The 19,340-nt window shown below is 39.9% G+C and overlaps 1 protein-coding gene across 1 annotated transcript in view; it reads right to left on the reverse strand.

Moving 5' to 3' along the window:
* Positions 1-661: 661 nt before the first annotated feature.
* The window catches only part of CFAP54 (cilia and flagella associated 54), a 197,438-nt gene continuing 178,759 nt past the window's right edge, over positions 662-19,340 (reverse strand). The window contains exon 67 of the mRNA XM_012735136.1: positions 662-781. Within this exon, the coding sequence (XP_012590590.1) occupies positions 662-781 (120 nt within the window). The remainder of the gene's footprint in view (positions 782-19,340) is intronic.

Consider the following 19,340-nt stretch of genomic DNA (forward strand, 5'->3'; position numbering starts at 1 on the left):
ATTTATGCAACATTGCCTCTCAGAAGTACAAAATGTAAAAGATCTTATTTGCTGGAAATTTCTTCTCAAGTCACATAAACAAACTTCTAAAGTTAAACCGACCACATATTGAGGTTTAACCCAGAATTTCTCATACTTGGATCTATTGACATTTGGGTAAGATGATATTCAGCTGTGTCCCCCCTCTCCCCATGCCCCAACATAAGACTATTTAACAGCATTCCTGGTTTCTAGCCATCAAATGCCATTCTCCTCCTGAAGACATTAAATACTGTTTCAGGCAATGCCAAATGTCACCCAAGAGTCAAAACTGCTCTCACTTGAGAAACACTGACTTAATTCAGTCTTCCTGTAGAGACACATTGAGAGACAATCTAAGCAACTACGTAAATAGAAGAATAATGTCATAAGGCACAAGCACATTTTTTTAAATAACCTGTAGGATAGTTATAAAATGAAATAGCATTTTCATTTAATTCTAATATAATTTAAACCATTAATTAAAATGGTAATTTTTGAAGAAATATAGCATGTGTAAGAAAACAATCTTATTTTTAATATAAAAGGACAGTTTCAAAAAACTTACTAGTGACCAAGAAAAAAAAAAAACACCAAAACAGTAATGATGAGATGCTGTATAAGATTAACAGGCAAAGGATGCTCAGGGAATAATTGACACAATCCAGTCGAAAAGGCTTCCTCCTGATATGATACAACCATTAGCAAGATCAAAAAGTCTCTCAAGATTGAATATCGACGGCAGCGAGATATCAAATGGAACCTGAGAAGAAGCACAAAAGTATTCATGAAATACACTGTTGACAGATGTAAATATCTGTTCGCACAAATACTGTAAAATAGTGGAAGATATTTAATCCTTACCCAAGGTAAGACACAAAGTTTCATGTTTGCACACTACTGAAATATCACATACGTCATTTTATCTCCTATTAAGAGGCTTACATACTCTATTAATCCTACAAGTGTGGATTATTTGTATTTATGGGATGATATACATGATTCTAAAGGTAGGACTCATGGCCCTATTTCTAATGAGGTGCTTTTGTCCATAAGAGGTGGACTGGATGACAAGTCTCCCTCCACTCTAGAGCTTACGTGCTGCTGCAAGGAAGCAAATTATGTTTGAAGCTCACTCTCGGAAAGAGCAGGATGCCACACTGAGTGTGGATGGTGCAGACAAAGTCATCTAAGCAGGATGGAACATTAACAGTGTGGACGGCTTCGTGGCTATCTGATCTGGAGAAGCATCAGAGAGATGAGGAGACTAGGAGAGGAGAGGAAGGAAAGGAAGCACACACTGCTAGGCCCACTTCCTGCAGATTCAGAACCTTCTGGAAATGAGGAGGCAGGCGTCATGGAGAATGGCCCCAGAGAATCAGACACTTATGGGTCCCAATCCTGTTCAAAAATATTGGGCAAGTCTTACTAATTCCTTGTCTGCTTGTGAAATGAAACTTTTATTCTCAAGAAAGCTTAAAAAGTGACAAAGGTTTTCCAGCACTTTTTATAACTTCAAATAATAAAGAGGTGAAAAGAAGGAAAAAACTATAACGTGCTTTCTTGCTCAGTCCTGGAGTAAGCAGGATTACCAGTTTGTGAACCTTTCTAAGACTTTAAAAATCTTTATACACATTCATTTGAGTTTCTTTTCTTTCCTTTTTGAAAGATGATAACTAGGTTTCCATTATTTCCTTTTTCAATTTCTAATATGTAAGAGGAACCCATCCCCAATCAATTCAGAGAAGCTGAATAACCGCAGGGAGGTTATGAGCACGCATTCTGCAGTAAGACTATCTCATTCAAATTCAGACCTTACCACATACCAGCTATGTGAGGTTGCGCAAAATATCTGATCTGTATGAACTTTAATTTTCTCATCTATAAAATGGAAATAATAATAGTTTCTAAATCAAGTTATTGTAATAAGGATGGGCTGAATTTATACAGGTAAAACAGGGAGAATACAGCTAGCACAGAATGAGTGCTCAATAAAAGCTATGTATTATTGCCACCAGTGAACACATTATTTTTAATAGCTACATAACAATGCGTGGGATTTTCCTGATTTATTCAATCATTCTCTATAGAGGTTTTATCTAGCTTTTGTACATGCTTCTCTTTCTTTCTCGTCTATATAATAGCACGTTTGGTATAGGTGCTTTTATTTCTGTTCTACTAGTTCTCCAAGGTGGCTGGTTTAGTCGAAGGGTATTTACATTTTACCTTTTTAACATTTCTTGTTCTCTTTTATTAAAAACTTCTTCTCATATGAAAGATGGAAAACAAAAAGTGACCAGGCTGGTTTTACATTACATTAAAAGGGGCCCTCTCTGGTGGTGCAACTGGTAAGGACATAGCACTGCGAAGCTGGCCGCAGCTTCCTCAGTGTGAGTTTGATCCCCGGCCCCGAAGTGACCCACATGGCACGCAGACCTCTCCCGCCTTGCCTGCTGCTCCCCTCAGCAGTGTACTTCCTCAATCTGCCTGTTCTGCCACTCTGTCTCTGGTGAAGCCTCTCACTGCCCCTGCTCCTCTGGCCTGTACCCAGTTCCGTATGCACAAATAAATAATCTTAAAAAAAAAAAAAAAGATAAAAAGATGTTCATGACATGATCTATATATATACTAGAGACAGAGAACTTTGGCTTCTGATCCTTGACCATGAACCTGCAGAAGCAAGTGACCATTTGTCAAAGGACGAAGATTAATTGCTGAGTTTATTTATGGAGAACACAGTGAAAGTTTGGGAACAAGAATATAAAATAAGAACAGCTGTCTTCTAGGAGTTATTAAATCTTATCCTTCCTCAAGATAAGACAAATCACCCTAAAATGTTTCCCCCTTGTGTTTTTCCTCCCTTTTTAGACACACAGGAATTTAAAAACCCTTAAGCAATTTCAAATTCCATCTCTATCCTGCTCTCACAAATAGTGTAGTTTCCTACACATGAACACCACTCCTTAAATACATTTGGAAGTATAACATACAGACAGAAAAAGAAGTCATCAATATATAACTTGATGATTACTTTTTTGCACAGTCACCACATCAAAAATTAGAACCTGAGGGCCCTCCCTGGTGGCACAGCAGGTTAAAGCACAGCACTAAGAAGCTTAAGCCACTTCCACATGAGTTCGATTCCCGCCTGCCCCGGAGGTGACTACATGGCGTGGCAGACCTCTCCTGACCCGCCCGCTGCTCCCCTCAGCAGTGTACTTCATTGATCTGCCTGTTCTGCTCCCCGCTCTGTCTCTGGTGAATCCTCTCACCCTCCGCATCTCTGGCCTGTACTCCAGTTCTGTATGAATAAATATTTTTAAAAAAAAAATTAGAAACTGATTCATACCAAAGAAGTCTCTCTGGTGCTCCCACCTTTCAACAAAGAAACCAAGAGGTAAGTTTAACTTGGGATGCATGAGCATGTGAGTGTGTAGGTGTGTGTTTTAATAAAACATGCACCCTTCTATGTCCGGCTGTTTTGTTCAAATTATGTTCCTCATCTCCACCCATGCAGTTGAGTATGACGACAGTTTATTTTCACTGATGCATAGTTTTCACTCTATGATTACATCACTATTTATTCATTTTCCAGATGCTGGGGCAGTTAGACTATTTCAAATTTTTATTTGTAAACTTAATGTCAACTATTTTGCTGTTTTGAATAAGCAAGACTTTTGGTACCCATATGGACATATATCTGTTGGATTTTCTGGACCACTGGTAATGTACATATTAATCGCTTTCCAAATTCAGGGTAAAAAATTTACCTACTAAATTCTACTACTAAAGCTGCACCTTTTCTTTCTTACATCTTGTGCTACTTCTGTTAAATTCATAGGCATTTTATAATTTTATTATTGTGATGGAATTTAAAATCATTAATTCTTGTATCAGTTGCTCTCTTAGATTGTATTAACTAATTATTTCAAGGGTTTTAGTTTTATAATTATATCACTTACAAATAAAATTTTATTCTATTTCATTATTTCTTAGTATTTATGATACTGATTATAATCTCTTGCCTAATTGCAATAAGTAAAATTTTCAAAGTAATATTGACTCACAAAGTGCTTCTGAGTTTTATTATTCCTAAAACTTCTATTTAAATAAACTATAAATAGAAGGAAACAATTTAAACATGTTCCAAGCAATTTATGAGATACACATTTTATTGAACCAAAAAAAAAAAAAGCCACTGTCATTAAAATCTTAAGTCCAATTTAGAAGAATGTCAAGTTATAGGAAAATGCTAAATTTATTTCATAGACTCTATCGTGCTATAAATATTAAAAGATTATGAATGTGCTTTAGGAAGTGAGAGTTATAGTTTCTTCCCAGAGAACTCAAAATTTAAAAAACAAAGTAAAATTTATAAGATTTCAAATAAAATGATAGTGCTACAAGGTAAAAGTATTTCTTTAGATATTTTCTTGACCTTGTCTATTCAGTCTTTATTTACCTGGACATTGAAGTGGGACCACACTATTTTTTACTATGTGACACACCCCTGAGGCATGAACACTTAAGGGCACATGCCCAAGGTTCACAGTTAATCAGTCAAGATACCCAGGCAGCCCAGCCCTCAGGACACACTCCTAACCATTCTGCTGCCCACTTCTGCCCTTCTGCCCAGCTGTCAGTCAACCGTGCAGTGCCCCTTCTCAGCACAGCTCCCATCCTCTCCCACCTGGCTTCCTTCTCCTGCCCCTCCCATGGGCTTAGCGGACACCTTTCCTGCTTCAGCTTTTGGAAACATATGGGAGGTTCTAGGCCAACCATAGGAAATCTTCAAGTAAAGTTAAGCTTCTGGAGAATTTACTGAATTCCTCTTTGTTATTCCATGGAGACAAGATTAGCAAAAAAAAAAAAAAAAAAAAATGCAGTCATACAGTCTTTAATTTTTTCCTTTTTTTCATAAATAGTTTTGAGTCCAAATTGTCCAGGATAAGATATCAGGGAATCCTGACTTCTTTTCCTGGATTATGAAAAGCTTTGTAGAGAAAAAGGAAGAAAACAACTTAGTAGGTGGCAGACTGCAAATCAGTCAGAGTTGTTTATGATTTTTTAAGCAATATTAAGGACATGATGATGATTTTGCTTGTCTAGAGAAGATAAAAATCTGAGATAGTAAGAGGAAGCGAAAGGAAGTTAATCAACTTGGGAAATATTGAAGAGCTTCATTAAAATCTTGCTTGGACTTGAACTTGTTTTGAAGAGTATTGAAAGCCACTGAGAGTTAAAGGTTATTTGCCAATGTTGTATTTTATATGAGCTTCTGCATGGAAACTAGAGTCTATCATAATGAAAGATTTTATTACTTCTGTTCTTTTGTTCCAATAATTGTCCTTGATAGAAAGAAAAACCTTACAGCCTTCAAAGTATCTATGATTTCCCCCCCTAATGAATTTTTATTGAGCACCTACTCTGAAACCTCTTCTTGCTTCTCAGCAGTGTCAGTTGCCTTTTCAAGTGTTACTGACCTACTAAAAAGAGAGCCAAATTACCAGTAATCAATTAGGCTTGTCTTCTCTTGCACTTGATAAGAGGGACACTAAAAGCCTTGTGATATGGATGATTGGACTTTCTTCCTTTCAAGATCCTTAAAACACAGAAAGTAACAGCCATGGAAAATAATTTTTAATAACTTCAAGTAGGAATCCGTATTGTTTTCCTGCAGCATTCTCACATACACGGTTTTTTACCATGTTTATGAACGCTTCTTAATATCTCATTTGAGTCTTCTAAATTGATGATCTATTGCATTTTTTTTTTCATACTGGGAAAAACACGCATTACAAATTGAAAGGAAAACATAATATTAACTTACTTAAGAATTCATACCAGGAATGACTGATGACCCACCTAATAAAAGTTCCAGATGAGATAGGACCAGGTAGTTTTAGTTTCACTGTACTTAACATGATCAAGAGAGTTCCAATACCAACAATAAGTGGCATGATCCTTCCAGTCTAATAGAAACAGCACTCATCTCTTAGGAAGATTAGAATTGCTTGAGTACCACTCTACCAGACCAAAGATTTCACACTTTGCTAAGAAAAAGCTTATCTTTTCACCACTCTAACTTTTTTATTAGTAAAACTTTAATATGATGAAAAGAGGGTTTTTGTTTTTTTTTTTACATAATATGAGCTCAATAAGTCATCTTGATAGACAGTAGTTCTGTTAAATTTTAAAGAAAAACGTTAAGGCAATTGTCAGAGAATTAAAAAATTAGTTATCAAAGTCAGGTAGAGGAAAGAAAACAGTTGTGCTAGAAACTGGATCAAATGTCTTCTCAAATAACCATTACCATCATCATGACTACAACCAGAGCCTGGCTACCCTTGGCTTTTCCTTGAGATCTCCAGCAAAGTTATTTAAATAAAGGACAATTCTAACTAAGATACATTGTCCCTTCTTTGAAGGAAATCAAATGCTTCAACTCAGCCAAAAAATAATTCAGTAATATAAGGGGCTCTGTCATTGACACAGATGTCAAAAATGTTTTTAATAATGTCCCCCATAGTAATATATGTGAAGAACATCTCCAGGAGGACATTTTATTGACACTACATACAATGTGATATAAGTATAAAAAATCAACTAACATAATTATATTCAAAGGTTATAGTTGTGACATAATAGAAAATAAATATTTGGTGTTTGTCCCAGGTCACTAGCATAAAGCTTCTAAAACCGCTGGAGATTATTTTCTTTTGTGTGCTAATAGGAATATCCATGAGCTTGGGAAGTACCTAGGTTTCTTCAAGATGGGGCTCCTTGCCAGAAAAAGCAACCATATGATTATAGGGTCAAAGTGTTCACCCCTGTCCCAGCCCCTGGGAAGGGGAGAAGGGTTGGAATTGACTTCAGTAGTGAGAGCAATGTCATAATCTACTGTGCCTTCACAATGAAAACTCTAGAGAGGCAGGTTTGGGAGGAGTTTCTGGCAGGTAAGCATGTAAATGAGCTGAGAGGGTGGCACACTCAAGAGGGCTGGATGCATATGTCCTTCTCTGTGCCTCTCTGCAACTTGGGCTGTTCTGCATGCGTCCTTTCTAATAAACTGATAATTTAATTTTATTTATTTATTTATTATTTATGCATGCAGAACTGGGGTGCAGGCCAGAGGTGCAAGGGTGGTGAGAGGATTCACCAGGGACAGAGTGGGGAGCAGAACAGGCAGGTCGACGAAGTACACTGCTGAGGGGAGCAGTGGGCGCGTCAGGAGAGGTCTGGGGCAGGCGGGGATCTAACTCATGCGGAAGTGGCTTTAGCTTCTTAGTGCTGCACTTTAACCCACTGCGCCACCAGGGAGGGCCCATAAACTGATAATTTTACATTAATGACTTTCTTCAGTTCTTTGAGCCATTCTAATGCATTATTGAACTTGTGTTGGCATTGAGGAAACTCCCAACATGTCTACTGGACAAAAGTATGGGCAGCCCAGAAGCTTCATTTGCAGTTGACATTTGATGTGGGGGGCAGTCTCATGGGGCCGAATCCTTGGTTTGTAGAGTCCAGGCTAATTCTGGCTATAATGTCAGAATTGAGTTGAATTGTTGGGGTCAGAGAATTGAAGAATCTTTTGGAGTCAGGAAAAACCACACAATGTCATATCTGATATTATGTAAATTAGGGCAGTGGTTAGCCATACATCTCTTTGGGGCCTGTGGCATTGTCTGTCCTCCAGCATCACCCTGGTAACTATGTGTGCAGGTTGCCCTTCCTACCCCACTCTGACCTGGCCAAGGACTGCTGATGAGAAATGACAGAACTGACAGTGATGTCTCCATTATGGACAGATGCCTCTTAGAGGGTTCTATTTGAGGAAACAATCCTTTAAGACCACAAGAGACCCTTAAAATAGTGAAAGTTTAAGCTGTACATATCCTGACTTATTCTGACTACTCAGGACTCTAAGACCTAGAGAAAAGAGTCTTTGAAATCTGACACCCTATTGTGCAGAGAGAACAGCTGCTCTCTCTCTCCAGGAAAGTATTTTTCACCATATAGAGAACTAATAAAGGGTCTCAAGCAGGGCAAATACCCTTTAAAATATCAAAAGCTTTAATCGGAACAGGAAGGTGAGTTATCCAGCCTGCAAGGAAGTGAGTAGAAGGAAGGTTAGATGAGCATTCTTAGACAACTGTTCAGTGTTTATAAGCAAGGGTTCGGCAGAAGAGTTAAAGGAAAAACTTTTCTTGGATTTAACAGAAATGCCTGTATATTCAATGTGCTGTAAAACTGAATGTCTGTTCTTACTCTCTGGGGTACTGTGAAAGTAGAAATCTTGATACAGTACTTTACATGATTACATTTCACTTTACATCATTGACTTCATTTTCAGAAAACGGTTTTAAAGCTTTGCCAAGTCCTTGTTTTTATGCTCTGGAAACATAATTTCTCTGAGAAAAGAAGCCTGCACTTATTGAGGATTGGATCCAGGGTAGAGTCTTTGCTGCAGAGTTTATTTCATTTGTAAATTAACTGTTAAAATGGAGGTCAAAAGAAAATGCAATTGAACTATGGATCATACTGTAGAATGTATTTTTAATCTTGAGTGGGTGACATAGGTGTGATGTTTTCCCTTTACTTCTACATTAGCAAATAAACGTTGTGCCAGAAAGAATGTTTCCAAGTTCTCTTTAAAACTCCTACTTCCAATAAATAAGGATGCATTGAGCACATTTTGGTATTCATCACTAGTCAGGGGTCTCCACTTCAAATTTTTTGACTCTTCACTGCATTTCAGCTTCCTGAGAAGCAGACAGTGGGATGAACTTAGCTTTTAGGAACCTAGTGAGGGATACTCTTGGGATCCACACCCCGGGAGGAAGGAAGGAAACTGGACTAGGTAGAGAGAGATGAGCTGTGATTCAGTCTAACATGGGAAGATCTGAAGCTGGGGTGGCTCCTTGGAGATGTACAAATCACTCGGGGGGGGGTTAGATCTTTGCACCCCCATGTAACCCAGCAATTGGAGGTATACTTCCCCTAAAAAGAAGACTTTAATAAAGAGCAATTCTTGGAAGAGGAACAAGAGCTGAGGGCTGTCAGTCAGCACATTCCCAGAAATGGTAAAATGAATTCTTCATGAGATCTGTGTGACTCAGTGCAGGGTCAGGGATACATATTTAATTCAGTGGTTAACTAAACGGACAGTAAGCAAACTGCCTATCAGTGTATAACCGAGACACGGTAAGAGGAGATTGAAAGCAATAACCAAGTATTCTTATACCATATTCCTCATGATTCTTTTCTGGGTCATGGTAAAACAAGCTTAATACTTTCCTGGTATCATTTCTATTAATCATTTTATCTGATTACCCTTAGGAACATCCTCCCCTACAGAATGAGAAAGAGAGTTATCAACTAAGGAGTAGGAAGAAGATTCAGAAATAATACCTCCCTTCAAATAATGCTTACTTGTAAACTTAAATATGAGAAATTCAGTAATTTCCCTGGAGCTTAGTTTTATTTGAGAAACTCCCAATGGAAGCCCTAGAACCTTCTATAACTTTTCCAAAATTGAAGGTTTGTAACACTGTTGGTATCCAGTGTGTTGAGCCCATGGTTGGGGCAGGAGAAGGGAGCCAGGTGGCAGAGAGCAGGGAGCTGCACTGAGAAGGGGCACTCATGGTCGACTGACAGCTGGGCAGTAGTTGAGAGGCAGGCAGCAGGGGAGAGTGCTTAGGAGTGTGTCCTGAGGGCCAGGCTGCCCTGGGTATGAATACTGGCTCTGACCACCTTATTATGGAACGTTGGGCAAATGCTTTCAAGCCTTCAGGCTTCAATTTCTACTATGAAAAATAAGGATAATAATAGTGTCTATCTAGAAACAAAAATCTAAGGTCACACATGTATGACACATAATACATCCATACATGAGTATATTAATTTTTTATTGCTGTAAAGAAATTTACAGCCAATTTAGTGGCTTACACAGCAGCAATATATTCTCTTTCAGTGCCAAAGATAAGTAACCTGAAGTCAACTTCACTGTACTAAGTCAAGGTGTCTGAAGGGCTGCTTCTTTCCAGAGGGCTGAAGGGGAGAACTATCACTGCCTTTTTCAGCTGCTAGAAGCCTCCTGCATTCTTTGACTTGCACTTTTTTTTTTCTCCTTCAAAGAATTTCACTCCCATCATTACACTGCCTTCCCCTTTTCTGTTGTCAAACCTCCCTCCGACACTGTCCTATGAGGACACTGGTGATTACATTTATGGTCCACCTGGATTACCCAGGATAATCTCAACCCTGATACCCTTAATTTCATCACACCTGCAAAGTCATATAATGTCACGGATTCTAGGGATGAGGACATCACTATGGGAGCCATGAAGCCGTCACAATGGGTGATTAAATAAGAGGGCTTAATTAATAAGACCACTATATTTATATCAAAACTGCTCAACTGAGTTTTAGTTATTACATTACTGAATATTTCTGCTTAAAAAATCAGCATTTCTGTGACTACCTATTATGTCAGAAAGTATTAGGGTTCACTAAACTATATCTTGTTCCTCTATAATTTTCCATATTCTTGTACATTAGGTTGAGACAAACAGAATACAGGGACAAAATATGATAGCCATTCCAGGTTGTCACCCTAATCTATTGCCTTAACTCAGACACTTCTTAGAAGAAAAGGGAAGCCTATGACTCTTCCAAATAAATGTGTCCACAGTCCACATTGACACCATCTTGGGCAAATGACTTAAAACTTAAAAACACCCAAATGTTTTAAAACTCAGTGAGAGACCTGTCGTGACCCCTCTGTGAGAGGTGGTAATGACTTTGAGGCCACATAGTCCAGACAGCATTATTACAACTAAGAGAGAGTGGCCCACCCATCACGGGACTATGTTTGAGAAAGGTGTAAACCTTTATTGACACTGAGATTCACTGTTTATTTGTTAAGACAACATGTCCTGGTTTAGTCTGCTTCACTCACAAGCTCTGGAAAGCTTATCCCCTCTTCATATTTCTAAATAGGGGGAAATACCAGCAGAGTAGGGTTTAACTCCACTTAAAGGTTAGGGCTTTGAACCTCAGCAGCAGAGTTATAGGAATAACTGCTGTAACTGTGTTTGTCAAAGCTGTGTTCCCTCCTGAAGGGCAGGGTCAGGTCTGCCTGTGGGCTTTTGACCTGGGATCCAGAAATGAAAAAGCCAGAGCTTGAACAACGCTCAGCCTTTCTTGATGTTTCTTTATGAAGGAGCTTGTGGGGTTGAATGCCTGTCACCTAGAATCAGGAAGCTCATTTTTAGAGCAAAGGCTTTATAAAGAACGTGAACTCAAGTTTGCGATTGTTCATGATACTTTGTTGCCTGGAATCAAAGCAGGTCTGGCTTTGTGAGTTAGCAGCTCCCACTGCAAGCTGCGACTGGAGGGCAGACCCGTGTGCATAATGTGGAGAGAAACACGCTCATGCTGACTTCTCTCTACACGTCCACATCCACCGCGAGCACCTGCAAATCACCCTTAGAAGATGGCCCAGCTGACCGGCCACTTCTGAGAGAAAGTCTAACAGAGTTCGCCCTTCACAAAGAGATTCACATAAGTTGTTTCACTGAACTCCTTTTAGTGTCATCTAACATGAACACTCATCTTTTTCTGTCAATACTAATAAGAGAAAGCAGAGGAGGGGGCAAGAGGGAGAGATGGAGGAAGGGTAAGAGCTGAGGGAAGGTGAAAGGAAGACAGGGCTGAGCCTCCTTGCACACTCACTAAGCACAGTGTGTTCGTGGGTGCCCTGCACTCTTGTCTAATTATAATTCCTTTTTTTTAAGGTTTATTTTTATGTATGCATACAGAACTGGGGTATAGGTCAGAGGTGCAGGGCAGTGAGAGGATTCACTAGAGACAGAGTGGGGAGCAGAACAGGCAGATGGATGAAGCACACTGCTGAGAGAAGCAGCAGTCAGGAGAGGTTTGCTGTGCCATGTGAGTCACCTCCGGGACCGGGAATCAACCTCGCAATGAAGCGGCTGTGGCTGGCTTGCAATGCTGCAGCACTTCAGTCCACTGTGCCACCAGGGAAGGTCTGTCTGATGATAATTCTGTGGCCAAAGTCAAAATGTTGACTTTCGTATGATTTTTTTTTTTGGCTCATCAAAAGCATACCTGTCCCTGAAATGATGCTGAATGAAAAGCAAAATATCATACTGTGTAGTTTCACGTATGTAACATTCATGAAATGACAGCAATGGAGAATAGATTCGTAATTGCAGGGGTCAGGGAGGAGATGGCAGTGAAAAGAGTAAAGGAGGCATACATAAAGCTATTCTCTATCCTGACTTTGTTCATGTCAGTATTCTGTTTGTGAGCTCGATTGATAACTTTACATTACATTACATATCATTTCTTCAAGCTGCATGAGTTTATGACTATATCGAAAATGTTTAATTATAAAAGAATGATTGAACACTATTATTAAAATGTATCTATGAGGGCTCTCCCTTGTGGTGCAATGGGTTAAAGCACCATATTATGAAGCTCTCTGAAGCTACTGTAGCATGAGTTCGATCCCTGGCCAGGGAGCTGACCCACATGGCACAGCAGACCTCTCTGACCCACCTGCAGCTCCCTCGGCAGTGTACTTTGTCAGTCTGTCTGCTGTTCCCCACTCTGTCCTTAATGAATCCTCTCACCCTCCACACCTCAGGCCTGTACCCCAGTTCTGTAAGCATAAATAAATAAATCTTTGAAAATAAAAAAGAATGTGTCTACTAAATGTCCATGGACTGTTTTGAAAAATGACCATCTTGGCAGCCAAAAGACACCAAAGAAGAGAGATGCTAATGGCCCAATGAAGACATGACTCATCTTGAATTATTTTAAGGTCAGGACAAGGGTGGTCATAAAGTATTGCATTCTTAACACTGGCATTGCACTGGCACCACGTGAAAGATGCTGCATGTTGCTCCTGACGCAGTCCTATAGACAGAGTAGCCATCACCAAAATACAGGTGAGGCACAGAGGAGTCGAGTTACTTGCTCAAGATAATACCGTCAGTAGGCGGTGGAACCCAGAATTATATCATGGTTTAATCCACTTTGCCTCCAAGACTGTAAACCATTAAGGGTAGTGACCTATTCACAGGGCAAAACCGTGATAACACGTTGTACTGAGACCGATCCCACCTTTCCATGCTGTCATAGGTGGTGTAGAAAAGGCCAGGATGGGCATGAGAAGCTGAAATCCAGGGAGGGTAAAAGCAAAAAAATCTCAAAGGGTTAGTGACCAAAGTAAACAATAGAAATGGATGCATTCATGCCTATTCTCTTTCTTTGTAGATTTATGCAAACCTAAGAAACGTCTGTCACAGGAATTTCCAAAGGCTAGCCAACTGACTCAGCTAGAAGAGGCAAAAATCCACAACTCTCTGAAGTGAAATTATAATCATATTGTTAGGGGGTCCAGTTTTTAAAGCAAGACAAGACTGCTTTACAAGAAGTAAATGAAACTAAGCGCTTAACTCAGTTTTTAGCAGAATAGAAAGCAATGAACAGATCGGTTAATGATACCCTTGCTTCTCTGCTTTGAAGTTACACTTAGTGACTGAACTACAGGAAATTGTCCCTTTGATTCTGAAATACGGAAAGCTATCCTGAATGAACCAGGCTGGCTTTATCAGTGAACACACTCCTGGCCACTCTGACAGTAAATATGCAATATTAGGTTCATGATTATATTTTAGTCTAAATTATATCCAAGTATCATTATACCCCCAAATTGCACACTGAACAAAAGTGGAACCAGTACTTGGAGCTCAGATAACACAAAGGCTCTCCGTTCCTTGATGAACGAGAGTGTCTTTCACCTTGACACCAGTGCTGGCGAATCTTCCAGAGACGAGCATTTTGAAAACGTTATAAACAGCTTAGCCTTTTCTTAGCATTTTGAAGAGCACATTAATAGCCTGGCCTTTTCTTAAGGGCTTCTTTTTCTCTTAGCCAAATTTGACAGTTAGAAGTGAGCAGTGAGAGGATGGAATCAAAGTCAGAGCTGTGTTTTAAAAGCAGTGTGGAACTGATGTCATCCGGCATTGTCTTCAAAAGAATATAAGAATATTAAGTGGATGTCTCATGAACTTACATACAAAGGATACTCTTCACTTGAGGACAGAATGATAATGTCTCACAAAGGCAAGATGTAATTCTAGATGCCTATAAAATCTATTCAGACAGCTCTTGGCTAGTACAAAAAAATATATATATGAAAATCTGTAACTCTCAACTTAACCAAGAGAAGTTATTTTAATAAAATTAAAATTTTAATACCTAATAAACACCTACTACCCCTTGTGCCCAATTCTGTAAGTGAGAGTTTAAAGAAAGTATCACCACTGTTACTATCTGGGAGCTTCTTGTTAATAAGAAACTAAAAGGATCCAGTAAGGTGGTAACAGTAGCTGGGGAAGTTAAGGAGCCCAGTACACCCCTGTAGGATTTAGTACCCTAAACAAAAGTGAAGTGGGAGTTGCCCTAGTCAACATTCAGAAACACTGAACAGGTGGTTTCAGGGGTGCTTGGAGTATCCACTTAGTTTACCCTCTATCTTCTGGGGAAAAACACACTCAGAAACTTCTAACATATTAGAGAGAATGTGTGAGTCATTTTAAACATTGCCTAAGCAGGTTGCCAGGAACAGTCATTGCTTGGAGGAGGAACACGCTTGGAAGTACTTTGCTGGATGACGTGGCACATTGCACGTGCCCAAAATGGCAGCTACACAGCTCCCAACTCACATGCCCTTCTTACTAGTTGAGGTCAGTATTCCTTCCATCAAGAAGTAGAGTCTATGTCAAACCTTGACTTGGAACTCATAAAGAAAGACATTCTATAATTTCTAAAGTTAGGGCGGTAGGGGTTAAGTCTTAACACTATGAAGCTATCCACAGCCACTGCAGCACAAGTTTGAACCCCGGCCAGGGAGCTGACCCACATGGTGCACAGGCCTCTCCTGTTTCTCTAGCTGCTCCCCTCAGCAGTGTACTTCAGTCAATCTGCCTATTCTGCTCCCCACTCTGTCGCTGGTGAATCCTTCTACCCCCTCCCTGCCTCTCGCCTGCACCCCAGCTCTTGTATGCATACATCAATAATATTTTAACTTCCGAGTTAATGCACAAGTCATGATGGATCTTCTGCGTGCTCCTTTCAGGAGGCTCTTGGGAACAGGAGGCTACTTTGTCTTACCCTGGTCCAACAAGAGATGTCATATGACACATTCTAGCCCATAGCCCAACCTGCACTTGTGGCCTTCAGTCAACCAGCAGCCTTGAGAACCAAACCAAATGAGTCTCTGAGCTTTTGGGAATTCCAGCTCCAGCAGCTGGATCACCTTGAACCCTAAGTCTTCCAGCCAATGTTCCAGATATCTTCAGAAAAGATACCAGACACAAATTTTCTCATATACCCTTCCAAAAGTGTGAATCACAGAATCCTTTAGTAGAATGAATGGCTGGCCACTTTATGCCAATAAGTATAGGGTGCTTTTCTATATAAACCCAGTCACTGGAAGGATGGTAATGCAGAAATATATGTGTGAAAAATAATGCAAATAGACATTCCAAACACTTGCAATCACACAGGCTTTTTGGGAATAAATACACTCAGAAACTCTACCTGAGGCATTATGTTGTCCTGCTACAGCCACTCCTTGGGGCAACAAATCTCCTTACAAGGACTTACAAGGGTCTAGCTTCCAGTGAATGTCATAGCTCTTAGACAATAACACTAGTGACTATTTTGTTCAGTGTGTGCCAAGCGCTCATTGTTAGACTGAGTTTCACATGGATTAACTCACTTAGCAAGTCCTGTTATACATCCATACAAGTCTATGAAGGAAGTGCTATTTATTCATGTTTCACATACAGGGAAATTGAAACATGGAGTCAAACAACTGGCCTCAGGGAGTACAAGTAGCAATTTGCACAGCCGGGCTGGGACTTAGAACCAGGCAGGCCAGCCCCCAAACCTGTCCATGACCATGAGACACTGCACTGGTGACTCAGAATATTTAAGCTCCTCATCACTCCCTTCAAAGGCATACCCTCCACTCTACCTTACACATCAGTACATGCGCTTGCCTCCACTTAATTTAAAAAGTGAAAATAGCTGGAGGTGAACTGTTCCAACTACCATCCTTCTCTTACAAACTGACTCAACCCCTTCTCATCTTGACCAAGTATACCGGAACTTAGAGAAGGAGGTGTCCCTCCTCTGCTGCCAGCCAATCACCTCCCTTGTGCTGTCAAAGTCCTCTGTCCCAGCCCTCGCCCTCATGCCTTGCTCTATCTAGTCTTTGCCTTTCTCTTCCAGAGAGACAACCTCTGCTCCTCCAGCTCTTCCCACCCCGATCCCACACTGCCTCATGACTATGTCTCCCTCCAGCTGTTCCTCCCACCCTTTCCAGAATTCTGACCCAAATCTTCTAAAAGATCCATCCATACCTTCTCTCCCACCTCTGACTCCACCACCCCCTGCAGCACTGCTCTCATGATTCTAACAAAACACTCACGAGGCAGCTCGAATAAGGATGCAGATTCCAGGGGTCAGCAGAACTGTGTTGGACTCCTTGTCTCCTCAAAGTATCATTTGGGAGAGCTGAGCCTGCCACTTCCTTTCCCTGAGCATCCATTCCCTAATCTCTAAAATGGGTTCTTGGAATATTAAATGAGGCAAGGTAATTAAAGCCTTGAACAGTATCTGTGCAAGCCATGAGCTCAATGCCTGCTAAATATTCATATCATTCCCACAGGTTGGAATCATGGCACTTTGCTAATGTGTCATTGCCCATCAGGTACTACGCTAGGTCTAGACCAGAATTCTGAACTAAAACATTATCTCACTAAACTACTCATGAAAAAAAAAAAAAAACTCTGCTTGCCATATAGCATATCTTATTTCTTGGCCTAGAATAGTCTTTTCTAACTTTGAACCAGGATCGGACTATATAGTGACATATTTATTTCAGCTAGTAGCAAATCAATAAAACTTGGAAAAATGGTAGAATGAAAAACTTTTTGGAAAGACAGGATAGGATCTGTATCCAGGAACCTTTGTCCCATACGGAGTTATTTTTTTTTTTTAATTTTACCACTTATATACTTACTTATATTTACTTTTTATTGAGGTAATATTAGTTTGCATTATTATTGGTACTTTGTAAATACAGGACCCTCCCCCAGGTATTGACACTAAGCAGATCAATTCATATAGACACACACACTAGTTTAATGTATTTGCATCATTTAAAATCATATGAATATAATTCAGTGAGCTGACTGCTGGGACTTGCTGCTGTTTATAGCAGTGGAAGCATCTATACCAATGTTCTGCACGCTGCCAGAAGTCAGTGATGAAAGAAGGGTAGGCAGCTGGACGAAAGCACATTTCCCTTCCTTTCCTTGCCACAGTTAGTCACAGAAGAACAGAAAGAACATTCTGGCACCTTGTTTGAACCCCACCTGATGGCCTGGAGACTGCAGTAATTTGAGCCTACGTCAGCAATACATGGAATGCTTTGTTGTGTGTACCCCAAAAAAATTATATTTAATGGTCATTTAGGGGCTGTAATTAATCACTAAGGGGGTTAGCATGGATCACTCATTCTCTTCCTTCATGTCCTTGCTATTCTCAGTTTCTTTTTGTCACCAGCTTTGTGGGGTAATGTTTATTTTAATTAGGAGGAGGCCAGACACAAAAAGCAATTTGTAATAGGTATGTTCAGAAAGGAACCAAATTGCACAGCAAGATCTCATCTCGTTGGAAAAAAAAAAAAATGGCTTCACTAAGGCATGTAATTTTGCTTGTCTAACAACTTACATCTTGGAACAAGCTCATAAAGGCCCAGGCTCCATCCTAACACTGGTGAGTCTCAATTTCAGGGGAAGTACAGGGGTGGACTGAGCTAGGAGGCTCCTTCTCTTAGCCTCTGGGTCTCTCACTGGAATGCCGCACACTATCGAAAATTCTCTAGGATTCAACAATGACTTACACTGCCCACAAAGACAATGAATCCTCAGTTCACTAACCTTAGAAATTTTCCCTCTTTTTCTATTAATACTTCAAAACAAATTTATATCCCCCAATATTTTGGAAGTTGATTAACATGAAATATTCACACATGCAAACAGGACTCCTGTGAGGATGATCAATAGCTAGTATTTGTTAAACATTTGTTTGCACTGAGTCCTGTGCCAGATACACATTATTTGCTGCTGTCCTCACAACTCTGTGGGGTTGACATTACTATCCATTCTACATATGAGAAAATTGAGGCTTGAGAAGCTAAGTAGCTTGCTTGGGGTCATACAAGTAATCAGATTAAGGGTTAGGACTCCTCCATAAACTTGTCAGAATACAAAACATATTACTGTAGAATTATATGCTTTAAACAAAGTCTTTCTTTGTGATCTAATGTTAACAACAGTTTGTACAAAATTAGATTTAAGCTTTATTTCATTATCAATAGTCTGTCACAGTAAATCTATGTTCATAATCAAGGATTAAATTCCTCACTTTTAAAAAGACATGACATGAGTGGCTAAATGAATTTTTAAAAATGTATTAAATTTCAAGTATTTAAAAGGAAATGTAGGGCCCTCCCTGTGGAGCAGCAGGTTAAAGCACAGCACTAAGGAGCTAAAGCCACTTCCGCATGAGTTCGATTCCCGCCTGTCCCGGAGGTGACCACATGGCGTGGCAGACCTCTCCTGAAACACCCCCCCCGCTGCTCCCCTCAGCAGTGGACTTCGTCGATCTGCCTGTTAAGCTCCTCGCTCTGTCTCTGGTGAATCCTCTCACCCTCTGCATCTCTGGCCTGTACCCCAGTTCTGTAAGCATAAATAAATAAATCTTTAAAAAAAAAAGAAATATAAACAATTTAAGAAACTGTGACTAAGTGATATGAGTTCAAAGATCAAGACAGTGTTGCTACTGCTACTAGCCTTCCCCAAGAAGCGATAAACTGATGGGAGGGACAAAATACAATATTTCAGCTCTTAGTTCAAATGTCATCTCTGAGAGTTCTTTCCTTACCACTTTATATAATTGTTGCCCTATTTCCTGTCACTTTCTCTCACAGGGATCAGTAAATTCTTTCTGTAAAAGGCGAAATAGTAAATAATTTAGATTCTGTGGGATATGTGATATCTGTAAAAATCACCCATAAGCAAATTAGACCATAAGCAAAAGAATGACCATAGCTGTGTCCCAATAAAACTTTATTTATATCGGGCCCTCCCTGGTGGCGCAGCGGGTTAAAGCACTACAATGAGAAGCTAAAGCCACTTCCACATGAGTTCGAT

The sequence above is a fragment of the Condylura cristata genome, unplaced genomic scaffold (assembly GCF_000260355.1).
Source record: "Condylura cristata isolate star-nosed mole 26May11 unplaced genomic scaffold, ConCri1.0 scaffold00004, whole genome shotgun sequence".
NCBI classification, from domain to species: Eukaryota; Metazoa; Chordata; class Mammalia; order Eulipotyphla; family Talpidae; genus Condylura; species Condylura cristata.